We start from the raw sequence: 14,895 nt of genomic DNA, 5'->3' as shown, positions 1-14,895 counted from the left end.
ACTCAAGGAAAACAATGAGCCATGGATTTTATATCCAGTAAAGCTAATCTTCAAGTATAAAAGGGCACAGAAAAGCTAATAAACATATAAGAAAAACACAGGGAATATTGTTTTTCATGATCCTTTCCTAATAGAAAATAACTTTCTGACAATCAAAATGACAAGAGGCACATGAAAAGGACTGGTGATAAGCATTAAATACACACCTACTTACAGGATTAAATGTGGATTAAAGGGAGAAAGGTTAAATTATATAATAGCTATATGGTCTACACAGAGTAAAACCATTTCTTTAAATGGGGAGAGGAACAGGATAGAATAGAAGAATAGTTAAAAAATTTTAACACTGTTTCCAGTAATCAAAATTGACAGTAGTAGAATTATTATTATTGAGGTAATCGTATGCTCTGTACTGGATTTACAAAAGACTAACATGGTGCTTTTCAGAGGGATTTTCAAAAGAAATGGAAAAGAATCCATTTTTCTCATATATCTTTACCATAACAAAATTTTCGGTGTCAAAATATAGTTGATTTTTATGTTTACATGAGAAAATGTCCAAGATAATGGTTTTTATTATGGTGATGGGAGAAGTAGTTTAAAGCAGTATAATATGATCTCATTGATCTGTATGTGCACACACACCACACACACGATTATAGCTTTTGGATGGAATTAAATGCATCAAAGAATTTTATTTTCATTATATTTTGTCCTTTCGACATCACAGGCAGCCATAAGCAACAATAATATGTATTTCTACCTGTGCCTGGTAGTGAAACTGAGTTTATGATAAACAAGAGGCCTGGAATCTGTTCAGTTATTTGCCCAGTTTCACTGGACACTAGCCATGCCCATTCCTTTACATTTCACTGTAACTGCTTTTGCACTGAGTACTTGCAACAGGGAACATATGGCCAACAAAGCTGAAACTATTTACTATCTGACCTTTTACAGAAAAGGTTTGCCCACTTATCTGTTATAGTATTTCTTGATTCCTTAAAAGATTTTTTAAAAAGGGAAAAAAATTCCTGAAGGTTGACTGTTGATTCATTTGCAGAAATGTAACTACATAATATGAATAACCTCTCCTCCAAAGATTTTTCTGTTTCCTTCAAATATGCCCAATTCTCTACTTAAAGATTCTCCCTGCTGCCTTTTTTCTCCTGTTTTTCATGCCAAATTTCTATAACCAACTAACTTAATTCTAACTTTTCTCACCTTATGCAGTTTTACTCCTATAGTTTTTGTAGTTTGACTCCTCTCCCCTTCTTCTTCTTCCAATCTACCCTCAACATTCTATGGAAACTATTCTAGTCATGTGTTTTCACAGTGAACACGGGGATCAAAATTTTTTTAAATGGATGGATCCAATTTTTTCAAATGGTTCCTTGGCAATCATTTGTTCAACTTCCTTTCTACAAATGAATTCAGAAGGCCTGGAATCCTATGTGTCACTCCACTACCTGCCAACTAGACCTTATGTAGGACTTCTCTGTGGACTTGGTCAGAGACATTAGGATTTTATCAACTCTGATAACACTTTAATTCTAGGAGGTCCCAAGAGATCTGAAAGGCCTGTTCAAAATCAGTTAGTGGTAAGCCCAAACTAGTTCAGAAGTCATAAGACCCCTACAGTTTTTCCACTATACCTTGGTAGTTCTCAAAATGTTGTTTAAATGTCTACGACTGTTAGACTGGTTCTTTTTACCTCTGCGTCCTTCATCAGCCCGTTGGTTACTCACGCTTGTGGCTCTGTTTCCAAAATTATAGCTTTCATTTCTAATTCTTACTCCACTTTCCTATTTCCAGCTTCTTAAAGGACACCTCCAATTGCCCTTCTCCAAACTGTCATTTTCTCCACAAAACTGACCTCACCACCAATGTTCTATACTTAAAAAAAAAAAAAAGAAAAAAAACAAACAAAAAGCCAAAATTTTGGCTCCTTCCTTAACAAGGTTACTACTTTTTATCAATTTTATTACATATATATGTAGTTTATGTGGTAGAATTATGAGTTCTGAATTTCAGATATTATATTCCATAAGTATTTCTAATATTTAAAATTAAATTTTACATATAAGTGAAAAGAGCATTATATGATGAGTCCAGAGACCTGTGTCCAAGATGTACCTCTTTGGGACATTTCACTAGAACTTTCTGAGACTCAGTTTATTACACATGGTTATTAACCCCTATTTCACAGAGAATTAAATAAAGGATATGAAACATTCATAATACACTCTATAAATGTACACAATGGCCTTCAACCAGATAAAACAAGCCTAGCTTAGCTTACATGCTTACCTCAGTGTAAATGCTTACCTTCTACCCACCATACACTAGCCTGGAGCTACTCAACAAATATGTAGGATTCCCCCTCCCTGGCCCCTTTTCTTACAATAGCTTTATTGACATGTAAATCACCTACCGTAAATTCACTCTTCAAAATGTACAATTCTATGTTTTTTGTATGTTCAGAGTTGTGCAACCATCATCACAATCAACTGCATAAAATTTTCATCACCCTCAAATGAAACTCCCTACCCTTTAGCCATCATCCTTGAATTCCCCCATCCTAAAAACCACTAATCTTTCTGTCTATTCACCTGTTCTGACCATTTCATATAAATGGCATTATACAATAATGGTCCTTTGTGACTGCCTTCTTCGAGTTAGGATAACGTTTTCAAGGTTCATCCATGTCACGGCATGTATCAGTACTTCATTCCTTTTCACTGTTGAACAATATTCCATTATATGGATATACCACATTTTGCTTATTCATCATTCATCAGTTAATGGGCATGTGGGTTCTTTACACTTTCAGGCTATCATGAGTCATGCTGCTATGAACAACTATGTTTATTAAGTTATTATGTCGCTATTTGTCTCCATTTCTCTTGGGAATATGCCTAGGAGTGGAATTGCTGGGTCATGTGGTAATTCTACGTAAGTTTACCTTTTGTGGAATACCTTGTTTAACCACAGTTGGCTCCACCAGCCAACATCCACATCCTCATCAACACCTATTATTGCCTGCCTTTGTGATTACAGCCATTCTAGAGGGTGTGACAGGGTATCTCACTGTCATTTTTGACATATATTTCCGTGATGGTCAGTACTGTTGAGCATCTTTTCATATGTTTATTAAACAGCTCTGTATCTTCTTTGGAGAAATGTTTTTCAAATCTTCAGTCCATTTAAAAAACTGAATTACTTGGGTTTTTTTACTACTGAATTTCTATATTCTGGATACAAGTCCCCTTATCAGATATGTAACTTGCAAATACTTTCTCATTCTGTGGGTTATCCTTTCACTTTCTCGTTGAGAGTTTCTTGGTTTCCTTTGAAACACAAAAGTTTTAAATTTTGATGTGGTCCCATTTTACCTGTTTTCTCTTCTGTTGCTTTTATTTTCAAGATCATATCTAAGAAACCGTTGCCCAACCCAAGGTCATAAAGATTTATTCCTGTGATTTCTTCTAAAAGTTTTACAGTTTTTGCACTTACATTTAGGTCTATGATCCATCTTAGGTTAATTTTTGTTCTTGGTGTGAAGTAGGAGTCAAAATTCATTACTTTCCATGCTGTTGACCAGTTGTCTCAGTACCATCGGTTAAGACTACTCTTTCCCTCACTGCATTGTCTTGGCACCCTTGTTCCAACTTTACCTCCTATTCAATCCCCTCCCTATTTGAAACACTTAGCTGCTTGCCCTTAGATGATCTCTTAACTAGATACCTTGCTTTCAACATACTTTCTCCATTTGATTTTTTTTTTTTTTAGTTTTAGGTGTACAACATATTGTTTAAAAAAACTTCTTTACTGAAGTATAGTTGATTTATAATATAATATTAGTTTCAGGTATACAACATAGTGATACAAGTTTTAATAGATTATACTCCTTTTATAGTTACTATTAAATATTGGCTATATTCCCCTGTCCTATATAATATATCCCTGTAGCTTATTTATTTTATAAATAGTAGTTTGTATCTCCTAACCCTCTACCCCTATCCTGAACCTCCCCCCTTCCCTCTCCCCACTGGTAACTACTAGTTTGTTCTCTGTATCTGTGAGTCTGTTTCTCTTTTGTTATATTCACTAGTTTATTTTTTTAGATTCTGCATATCCATGATAACATACATTGTCTTTTTCTGTCTAATAAGCATAATACCCTCTAGGTCCACCAATGTTGCTGCAAATGACCTTATTTTATTCTTCTGTGTGGCTGAGTAATATTCCATTACATATATATGTACCACATCTTCTTTATCCATTCATCTGTTGATGAACACTTAGGTTGCTTTCATATCTTGGTTATTGTAAATAATGCTGCTATGAACACTGGGGTGCATGTATCTTTACAAATTAGTGTTTTTGTTTTCTTCGAATATATACCCAGAAGTGGAACTGCTTGATCATATGGCAGTTCTATTTTTCGTTTTTTGAGGAACCTCCATACTGTTTTCCATAGTGCCTGCCCTAATTTACATTCTCACCAGTGTACTAGGGTTCCCATATTCCTCCACATCCTCACCAACACTTGTTATTTGTAGACTTTTTGATGATAGCCATTCTGAGGGGCCCAAGGAGTCCTGGGGCTGGCGTCACACAGTTGGTGGGTGGGGATGGGGCCCAGGGGATCCCGGGGCTGATGCCCACCCACCAGTGAGTGAAGCCAGGTTCTAGGGCTAGTATCGGCCAACTGGTGGGCAAAGGCAGGTCCTGGGATCTCTGGCTGCAGGGCCCAGGAGTTCCAGAGCTGGTGTGGAACCACTGGTGAATGGGGCTGAGGCCCAGGGGGTGCTGGGACTGGTGCATGCCCACTGGTGTGTGAAGCTTGCCCCAGGGCTAGTGCCAACTCAGAAGTGGGTGCAGCCAGGTCCTAGGGTGTCTGGCTGCAGGGCCCTGTGGGTCCTGGTGCTGATGAGCTAGAGGGAGGGTTCCACAATGACTCTTGCCAGCACCAGTGTCCACGTGGTAGAATGAGCTCCCCTAATGTCTGCTGCCAATGTCCGTGTTCCTCGGGTGCACTCCAGTTGTCTCCTGCCTCTCCAGGAGGCTCTCCAAGATCAGAAGATGGGTCTGATACAGGTTCCTTTCAAATTACTGCTTCTGCCTTGGGTCCCAGAGGGTGTGAAATTTTATGTGCACCCTTTAAGAGTGGAGTGTCTATTTCTCATAGTCCTCTGGGACTTCAGAAAGTGAGCCCTGCTGGCCTTCAAAGCCAAACATTCTGGGGACACATCTTCCTGGTGCAGGACCCCTGGGCTGGGGAGCCTGATGTGGGGCTCAGACCCCTCACTCCTTGGGGAGAACCTCTGCAATTGTAATTATCCTCCCATATGTGGGTCGCCTACCTGGGGGTATGGGTCTTGACCATGACTCCACCCGTCCTACCCATCTCACTGTGGTTCCTTCTTACTATCTTTAGCTGTAGATCTTTATGCCTCCAGTCTTGCTCATCAATAATCGCTCCATAAACAGGTGTTAATTTTGGTGTACCCATGAAAAGAGGTGAGCTCAGAATCTTCCTACTCTGCCATCTTGGCCAAGCCTCTCTCTAACTTCTCTCAACCCTTTAATTCTTTAATATAGAAATATTCACTTAATCTTTTTTTTTATTTAAAAAATTTTTTTTTTTATTTTTAGCTGTGTTGGGTCTTCGTTGCTGTGTGTGGGCTTTCTCTAGTTGCGGTGAGCCGGGGCTACTCTTCGTTGCGCTGCATGGGCTTCTCATTGCGGTGGCTTCTCTTTTTGTGGAGCACAGGCTCTAGAGCGCAGGCTCGGCTGTGGCGCACCGGCTTAGTTGCTCTGCGGCATGTGGGATCTTCCCAGACCAGGGCTCGAACCCGTGTCTCCTGCACTGGCAGGCGGATTCTTAACCACTGTGCCACCAGGGAAGCCCACTTAATCTTTCATGTAGTTTTTTTTTCAGAAAATAGAAAAGTAGAGATGACCAACTCATTCCTGAGTATTTATTCATTTCTCAAAGAATTATAAAAATATGTACATTTTCTAAGGGAGAACATCTGAAACTAAAGAAAGTTGTGGGTATATCATGGGTGGGAGGGGTGGAACACAAGACCCTCTGGATGCAACTACCATCTCAAGCTACAGACTTGCACTTGCCAATACTATAGCCATTATACACACAACTACTGAGCACTTAAAATGTGGCTAGCCTTACCTGAAAGGTGCTGAAATTACAAGATGTGCATTGGTTTTTTAGACTCAGTATGGAAAAAAAAGCTAAGTACAGTATACCAATTTTTAAATATTACATGTTGAAAATGACAACATTTTGGATATACTGAGTGAAATGAGATCATAAAATTCACCCATATTTTACATTTTTCAATGTGAAGACTAGGAAAATTTTAATTACATTGTGGTTTGCATTATATTGCTACTAGACAATGCTGCCATTTGATCTCCTAAGAGTGACTTTGTTGAACAGATTGGCCTCCTGTGAAAATAAGTTTTACTGGGCATAACTAAGTACACCAAGCCCTTACCTGGCAAGACACAATATCTGTAACTCCAGGTTATTGCCAAAAGCATACAGTCTCAAATTATCTCGGTCACTTACTACTATTCCAAAAGCTCACTTGGCTCACCTCAAGGAGAATAACTTTCTCTCATTCCTTTGTCAGCATTTCTTAAAAATGTGATGCCAGAGGACATGGCCCTCCATTTCAAACACGCATTTTTAAACATACATATTACGGGTCCCATCCCAGACCAAATGAATCAGAATCTCTGGTAGTTGGGCATGATCCAGTTGATTCCTCTTTACAGTTAACCTTGAGAGCTACTACTCTAGATCAGTGGTCAGCAAACTATGGCCTGCAGGCTAAATCCAGCTAGCTGCCCATTGTTGTAAATAAAGTTTTACTGGAACATAGCCACACCCATTTGTTAACCTACTCTACAGCTGCTTTTGCAATACAGCTACAGAGTTGAGAAGTTGTGACAGAGAATTATGGCCTGCAAGGCCTAAAGTATTTATTTATCATATGGTTCTTTACAGCAAAAGTTTGCTGACAGTGCTCTAGACAGTCTAAATTTTATTCTGAACAACTCAGAATACCAAAGGAAAGATATCTGAAAGTATAGTTCTGCAGCCTGGGAAAATGAAGTCAACTGGATTACGCTTTGGCATAAGTTTCTGGGCTTACAATGACAGGTCTATTTTTAAAAACCTTCAAAAACGATCCTGGAGGGATGGTTGTTGAGGACTTCCATTCTGTCATAGTCCCTCTCTGATGAGGCCCAGAGGCAACGCAGCTCTGTGTTCCCAGCACAATAGTTAACATGTTTGAAAGCCAAAGAATTATGAACTATATACTCATCTTATCTCCATGTATCTTTTGATGACATTTTTCTGGGCTAGTACCCCCCTCCCTCAGGGCAAAAGAAAACTGAAGCACAAGAAGAGCCCAGCTACAGAATGGAGTGTACACTGAGCTTCTTTCTAGACAGGAGTTCCAGACTTGCCTGAGTATTACAACTACCATGATGAGTTGGTATGACACTTTTTTTTTTTTTTTGCGGTACACAGGCCTCTCACTGCTGTGGCCTCTCCCGCTGTGGAGCACAGGCTCCGGACGCGCAGGCTCAGCGGCCATGGCTCACGGGCCCAGCCGCTCCGCGGCACGCGGGATCCTCCCGGACCGGGGCACGAACCCGCGTCCCCTGCATCGGCAGGCGGACTCCCAACCACTGCGCCACCAGGGAAGCCCGGTGTGACACATTTAACACATTCAAAAAATCAGATTCTGTTTTCTCAACATTCAGAATCTTTTCCTACTTTGCCTAAGTTCTGTAGTAAATGACCTAACATTTCCGCACAACCGACAAAACCAGGCAAAACTGTAGAAAGGAGAAACGTACTTTAGCTAATTTAATTGTCTTATTTTATTTTCCTTATTTAAAAAGGTATTAGGAAAAAACAAATGTAATGTGATACGGTCAAATTACACCTATGGTCTCAAATGATCTAGCTTCTACCTTAAGAAATCATGAAAAGAAGAGCAACTTAAACCCAATGTAAGCAGAAGACACATTAAAATAAGAGTAGAAATCAGTGAAATACAAAGCAGAAAATAAAAAAATATCAATGAAAAGAAAAGCTGGTATTTTGAAAAGGTCAATAAAATTGTTAAACCTCTAGCCAGGTTGACCAAGAAATAAGAGAAGACACAAATTACCAATATCATAAATGAAAATGGGCCACCATTACAGATCCTAAAATATTAAAATAAGAGAATGTCATGAACAATTTTATGTCTATAAATTTGACAGTTTAGATAAAAGGAACTAATACTTTGAAAGATACAAACTACCAAAGTTACCAAAAAAATCTCCAAAAGCTAACAAAGAAGAAATACATAACCTGAATAGTCCTATATAAAATTAAAGAAAATAAATTTATAGTTAAAAGCTTTCTTACAAAGAAAACTCCAGAACCAGATGGCTACACTGGTGAATTCTACCAAACATTTAAGGGAGAAATATCTTCAGTTGTACACAAACTCTACCACAGAACACAACAGGGAAGAATACTTCCCAACTGCTTGTTTTGAGGCTGGTAGCTTTCCTTACTCCAAAACCAATAAAAACACAAGGAAAAAGTACTAACCAATATTCCTCATGAACACAGAAACAAATATCTTCATAAAACATTAGCAAATCAATCTGGCAATATATAAAATGAATAATACATCACAACTAGGTAGAATTTATCTTGGGAATGAAAGGCTCTTCAACATCCAAAAAGCAAGAAACTGACGATACCAACAGACTAAAATGAAAACTCGTATGATAACCTCAATCAATACTTACAAAAAAAGCACTGGCAAAATCCAACATCTATTCATGATTTAAAAAGAAAAAAAAAAAGCGTCTTAGCAAAGTTAAGTATAAAAGGGAACTTCCTCAACCTAGTAAATAGCAAAACAGAAATACAAGGGAACTTCCTTAACCTCATAAAGGGCATCTACAAAAACCTTACTGCTAACATCATACATAATAGTGAAAGAATGCTTTCATTTAAAATTTGGAATAAGGCAAGGATGCCTGCTTACTGTCCCTATTCAACAACATCCTGGAAGTCCTAGCAAGTACAATAAGGCAAAAAAAAGAAATGAACAGCATATAGATCAAAAACGAAGAAATAAAACTGCCTCTCTTCACAGATGAGATGACTGCATAGAAAAATGCCAAAGAATCTACCAAAGAAGTTCCAAGAACTCTAGAAAACTTAAAGTTCACTATTTAAAAAAAAACAAAAATCAATTGTATTTCTACATATTAATAGACAATCAAAAACTGAAATTTTAAAAATACCATTTACAATAGCATGAGGAAACATAAAAAATATACTTGACTAGAAATCTAACAAAACGTGTGTAGAATCTGTATGCCGAAAACTACAAAACTGTAATGAAGAGATACATCACATTCATAGTTTGTAATACTCAATACCGTTGAAATGTCAATTCTCCCCAAATTAATCTGCAGATTCAATGCAATCCCAATGAAAAATCCTAACAGATTTTTTTAATTTGACAAACTTATTCTAAAGTTTATATACAGAGACAAAGGAACTAGTCAAAATAATTAAAAATAATAGTAATAAGTTTGGAGGATTCACACTACCTGATTTCCAACTTAATATAAAGCTACAATAATCAAGGCAGAAGTAACTGGCAAAGGATAGACACACTGATCAATAGAAGAGACTAGGGAAAGACTGACACATATATGGTCACTGATTTTTTTTTTTTTTTTTTTTTTTTTTTGGTCACTGATTTTTGACAAAGGGAGAAAGCAATTAAACGAAAAAAGGATAACCTTTTCATAAATGGTTGTTCAAAAAACTGGACATCCGTATTAAAAAAAAATCCCCTAAAGAAATCTTAATACATACAAAATTTAATTTAAAAAAAAACAAAAACAAAAAACAAAACAAAACCTTCCAGAAGAAAACAACAGGAAAGATATTTGGGACCTTAGGTTTGGCAGACTTCTCAGATACAAAACCAAAAGCAAAATCAATAAAAGCAAAAACGAACAAATTGGACTTTATCAAAATTTAAAACTTATACTCTGCAAAAGACACTGTTAAGAGAAGGAAAAAGGTAAGCCACAAACTGGGAAAAATATTTGCAAAACGATACCTATTAAAGAACTTGTATCCAGAAGATATTCAAAACTCTCAAAACTCAGTAACAACTTCTGTGCACCAAGGGACACAGTTAACAGAGTACAAAGGTAATCCATGGAATGGGAAAAAAAAAATTTATGAGTCATATATCTGATAAGGGGTTAATGACCAGAATATATAAAAACTCCTACAATTCAACAAATAAAACCCAATTTAAAAATGGACAAAGGAACTGGACAGATGGCAAATTTTGTTATGTGTATTTTACCACAGTTTAAAAAAACAGTAAGTATAAAAATTAATAAACAGAAACCTCAATTAAAATAGAGTTGGGGGCTTCCCTGGTGGTGCAGTGGTTGAGAGTCCGCCTGCCGACGCAGGGGACATGGGTTCGTGCCCCAGTCAGGGAAGATCCCACATGCCGCGGAGCGGCTGGGCCCGTGAGCCATGGCCGCTGGGCCTGCGCATCCGGAACCTGTGCTCCGCAACGGGAGAGGCCACAACAGTGACAGGCCCGTGAACCACCCCCCCCCAAAAAAAAACAGAGTTGGGAGGCCAGAAGGGGGAGCACTCATACACGGTGCTGTTAGCAGAGCCCAGCAAGAAGAAAGACTTCCTCTTCTTGCCTGCCAAGAACTCAGCCAATGACAGACTGTCACAATTCAGCCAATGAAAAACCACTACACTCTGAACTCTCAATTCCTCCAATGGACTCTGTTAACTACAGCCCTCCCAACTTCCTTTTCCCCTCTATAAAAGAGTTCTATTTTTGCTAGGGTCTTGCACCTGTGTCTTGCAGTGGCTGCAGACCCTGAATTGCAATTCTTTCTTGATCCCAAGTAAACCCATTTTTAAGGTCAATATAAGAAAACAAAAAACCTAATTAAAAATGGGTATAAGATTTGAACACATTTTACCAAAGAAAATAATGGATGACAAATAAGCGCATAAACAGATATTCAAAATCATTAGTCTTTAGAGAACTACAAACTAAAAACAATTCCATTCCTAGGAATTTACCCAAGAGACATGAAAAGCTATGTTCATTCAAAAACCAGTACACTAGAGATTTATTCACAATCACCAAAAACTGGAAACCGCCCCAGGGTATCAAGACTGGATAATGAATAAGCAAATTATTCTACATTCATACAATGGAATACTATTCAGCAATAAGAACTACTGATACAAGTACATCACAGAAAAATCTCAAGTGCATTAGGCTAAGTGTAAGAAACCAGTCTCAAAAGGCTATGTATTGTATGAGTTCACCTACATGAGAGAAAAAGCAGACATATAGGAACAGAAAACACATCAGTGGTTACTCAGTGCTCAGGGTAAGCGGACTGGGTTGACTGCAAATGGCACAAGGGAAAATTTCATGGTGATGGAATTGTTCTATATTGTCTGAAGTGGTGGTTATAGGACTTACATGACTAAATGCATTTGTCAAACTCAGAACGGTACACTAAGGATGAATCTTACTGTGTGTAAATTATACCAATAAAAATAATAAAGGTATTAAGAAAATAAATGTAATGTGGTAAAACACCAAATTATTCTATAAAAACCAGCCAATTAAACATTTATAAGGTATGATGGTATATGTTTAATCTGATTTAAATATGCTACCAGCACATTTCAAACAAATTCAAGCCATACCTTAGCTTTATAAATTAAAAGTTAAGGTTAGTATTATTTAATGATTTCTTTCACCATTTAGGGAGACATAAAAAAGTCTTATCTGAAATCACTGTTTTTTAATAATTAATTTACCCATTGTCTATCATGTGTAGATTCAAAGATTCACGAGATAGTCAGGTGCAGGGTGGTTCAGGAACATGATTTTCCCCCTTTCCATTTTCCTAGTAATGGATATAGCTGGTAGAAATAGTAAGTGTAAAATATTTAAATATTCTCTAATCTCTTTCTGTACATTCTATAAGGAGAAGGGTAATCAGTAGATTCAGCTCTCTTCAAAGGGAGGAAAGGAGAGATTTATGGGAGGCACTACTTTATGTCAAGCATGGGGTGGCATAAGCCCCATTTTTAACACTGAAAACCAATGCTTTAAAGGCAGGTTTGGTCACTTGCTCATTTCTAAAGGGAAGCAGGCAGCAGTAGGATTCAAATTCAGGGCAGTCTCATTTCAGACAAAGCTCTTTTTTTTTTTTTTTTTTTTAAAGCTATTATTTATTTAATTCTTATTCCAGAATTTTCCATCTATTTCTAGTGCCGTGTGGCATGCAGGATCTTAGTTTCTCAACCAGGGATCAAACCCACTCCCCCTGCATTGGAAGCGCGGAGTCTTAATCACTGGATTGCCAGGGAAGTCCCACAAAGCTCTTACTCTTACCAAGCTCACTGCGATTTGCTCTCTGCCCATCTGCAATTGCTTAAGCAAGAGCTTGGCTCTGCATGTTTCAAATCAAGGAGTATCTTTTAAGATTTTATTACTCGCATGACCCTGTTCAATTTTAAACCCCAAGCCCACAATATATACATATTACTCAGAAAAGCTCAAACAGTTTACAATTTACACGAAAATATGGTGTCTTTTATCTGATCAAGTTTTTAAAAATAAACCACTTAATTTCTTAAGTCATGATTAAAAACAGCAATATACAAATAACAACCAAAAGGATATATGAAAAAGTAATCATGTTCACTTTTGACCTTAATAAAGAATTTATTGCAACTCTAATTTTAAACAAAGGAATATAGAAAAGTTCTTCCCCTTTCTTCTGGCTTCCTGACATCTGGCTTTCCTCTATTGTTTTCAAAAGCTGCCAGTATCCTGACCTACACACAGATTATTTACTCCAACAGAACTCACCCTGTGAAGTGTCACTGTGTGTTGTTCCCATATAGCTGTTTCCTCCATTGCTGTGTTCTGATAAAGGAAAACAAAAACAATAATTATCTTTTAAGAAAATGTCTAATAAAGTGAATGAGAACAGCTAGCAAACAAACAGTAAAATACCAAAATTCCTACTTTCAATATTAGATACTCTGAAAAGGGCTTAATAATTATAGAAGGTTTTTTGCTTGCTTTTGTTTTTGTTGTAAGAGACAGGAAATTACACACAGGAACTTCCTTTGTTTTTAACTTAATTTGGACAGATGCCACTCTATATTCATTTCATGCCAGCTGAAATCAGTGTTCAAGTTAATTCTGCAACTTTATACTTAACATCAGATAGAAATGAACAGAAGTTGGAATACTATTTTAAAATATCTAGCGAACAACACATAAAACATTTAAAAGTATTCCTTAACGTTGTGCAAAGGAAGGAAACGTCAAATACCTCTGAACTCAGTAATTATAAATACAAGTATCACAGGAAAACAGATAAGACCATTTGATAGGTTTGGTCAATGGCGCTTCAGTATCAGTTAAAACATTACTGCTCCACCTAGTTTCAGTTTTACTACAGAATTATCGTCAAGCTTTGTTTATAACCCTGAAGAAAAAGGCTTTTCTAATATACATATCATGCACACATGCCCATGTCACACACAAAAGAAACAAAAAAGAAAAACAAATAAACAATTCCAAACTCCCTGCCCCAAAGAACTGCAATAAAATAAAAGTGGTGCAAGCTCCAATAAAGGTGCTCAAATGTCAGTGTAGTTCAGGTTCTTCTCCTGTCAAGAACTTTTTACTAAAAAGAGAAATAAATCACTATCTAAGAGATAGACACTAAAGAATTCAAAATAACTTTCTTATAAATTGGGTTAATTGCTCTTGGAGGCTTAAAGTAATTCAATCTCTTTTAATGTTACCATTTTCTGCAATTGGGGTTCCTGAACATATATATCTACAAGCTGTTTAAAGGCTTTTTCAGAGGTATCACAAGGTAGGGCAGAAGTGAGAATGCTGAGCACGATGCTTCCAGGACATCACTTGTCACCCAGCCTCATCAATGTCTGTTCCACAAATAAGGTTTGTTTCCTACTGCACTGCTGTCACTACCATCATGAGAACATGTCCACCAAGGGGCCCTGGGCCCATTTCTCCTTTCCCACAGCAACTTTAATCGAACATTAATGCCACTTTAGAAAAGGAATCCCTATAAAGAAAGCCTGCTTCCCTAAATACAAAGCAACTAGATTAACTTTCCTGCCAGATGAATAAGAGAGGGAGAGAAAGGATCCCTCTGTTCACTCCCATAGATAAGAACTGTCAACCAGCGTTTTGTTTCAATCTTTCAGTCAAGTGCAGCAAAACCTCCTTTTAATGAGACCTCTGCTGGAAACAAAGCTGTTTTGTTTTTTAAAAAAATTGACCAGCATTTATGTATTTTAAAAAATACCTCCATCAATGTGACACAGTGATGATATGAGTAATTCTGCTAAACATCAAGAATCCTACTAAAATATACAGGATAAAAATATCTGCAATTGCCAGTTTGTCCAATCTTAGCTGACTTATTAAAAATGAGAACTGCTTGCATGGCTTTAAGCTTGTTTTGCCTTGATCTACTTCTTAAACCAGCAGCACTGCTTCACTACCCTTTTAATTCCTTTCCTATCAGTGCAAACTGAAAGTGACCTGATAACCAAAGAGGACCTCCATAACATATTCTTTGGAATGAAAATTTATCATCCTCCATATGGTTTTAATGGCCACACAATTTACTATCTAGTAAAAGAATACGAATCAGGGCTTCCCCGGTGGCGCAGTGGTTGAGAGTCCGCCTGCCGGTGCAGGGGAC

General features: G+C 37.4%; 1 protein-coding gene across 8 annotated transcripts in view; it reads right to left on the bottom strand.

Annotated features, from left to right (window-relative positions):
- TJP1 (tight junction protein 1) overlaps positions 1-14,895 on the bottom strand; it is a gene marked incomplete at its 5' end in the record, with an annotated part of 254,313 nt that overhangs the window by 80,098 nt on the left and 159,320 nt on the right. For all 8 annotated transcript variants that reach the window (XM_081227283.1, XM_081227284.1, XM_081227285.1 and 5 more), the window contains one exon: positions 13,014-13,070. In XM_081227283.1, the coding sequence (XP_081083409.1) occupies positions 13,014-13,070 (57 nt within the window). The remainder of the gene's footprint in view (positions 1-13,013; positions 13,071-14,895) is intronic.

This window comes from Mesoplodon bidens, assembly GCF_964165515.1.
Source record: "Mesoplodon bidens genome assembly, chromosome: 3".
Lineage (NCBI taxonomy): Eukaryota > Metazoa > Chordata > Mammalia > Artiodactyla > Ziphiidae > Mesoplodon > Mesoplodon bidens.
The sequence above is the reverse complement of the archived record's forward strand: the minus strand, read 5'-3'. Positions and strand labels throughout refer to the sequence as shown.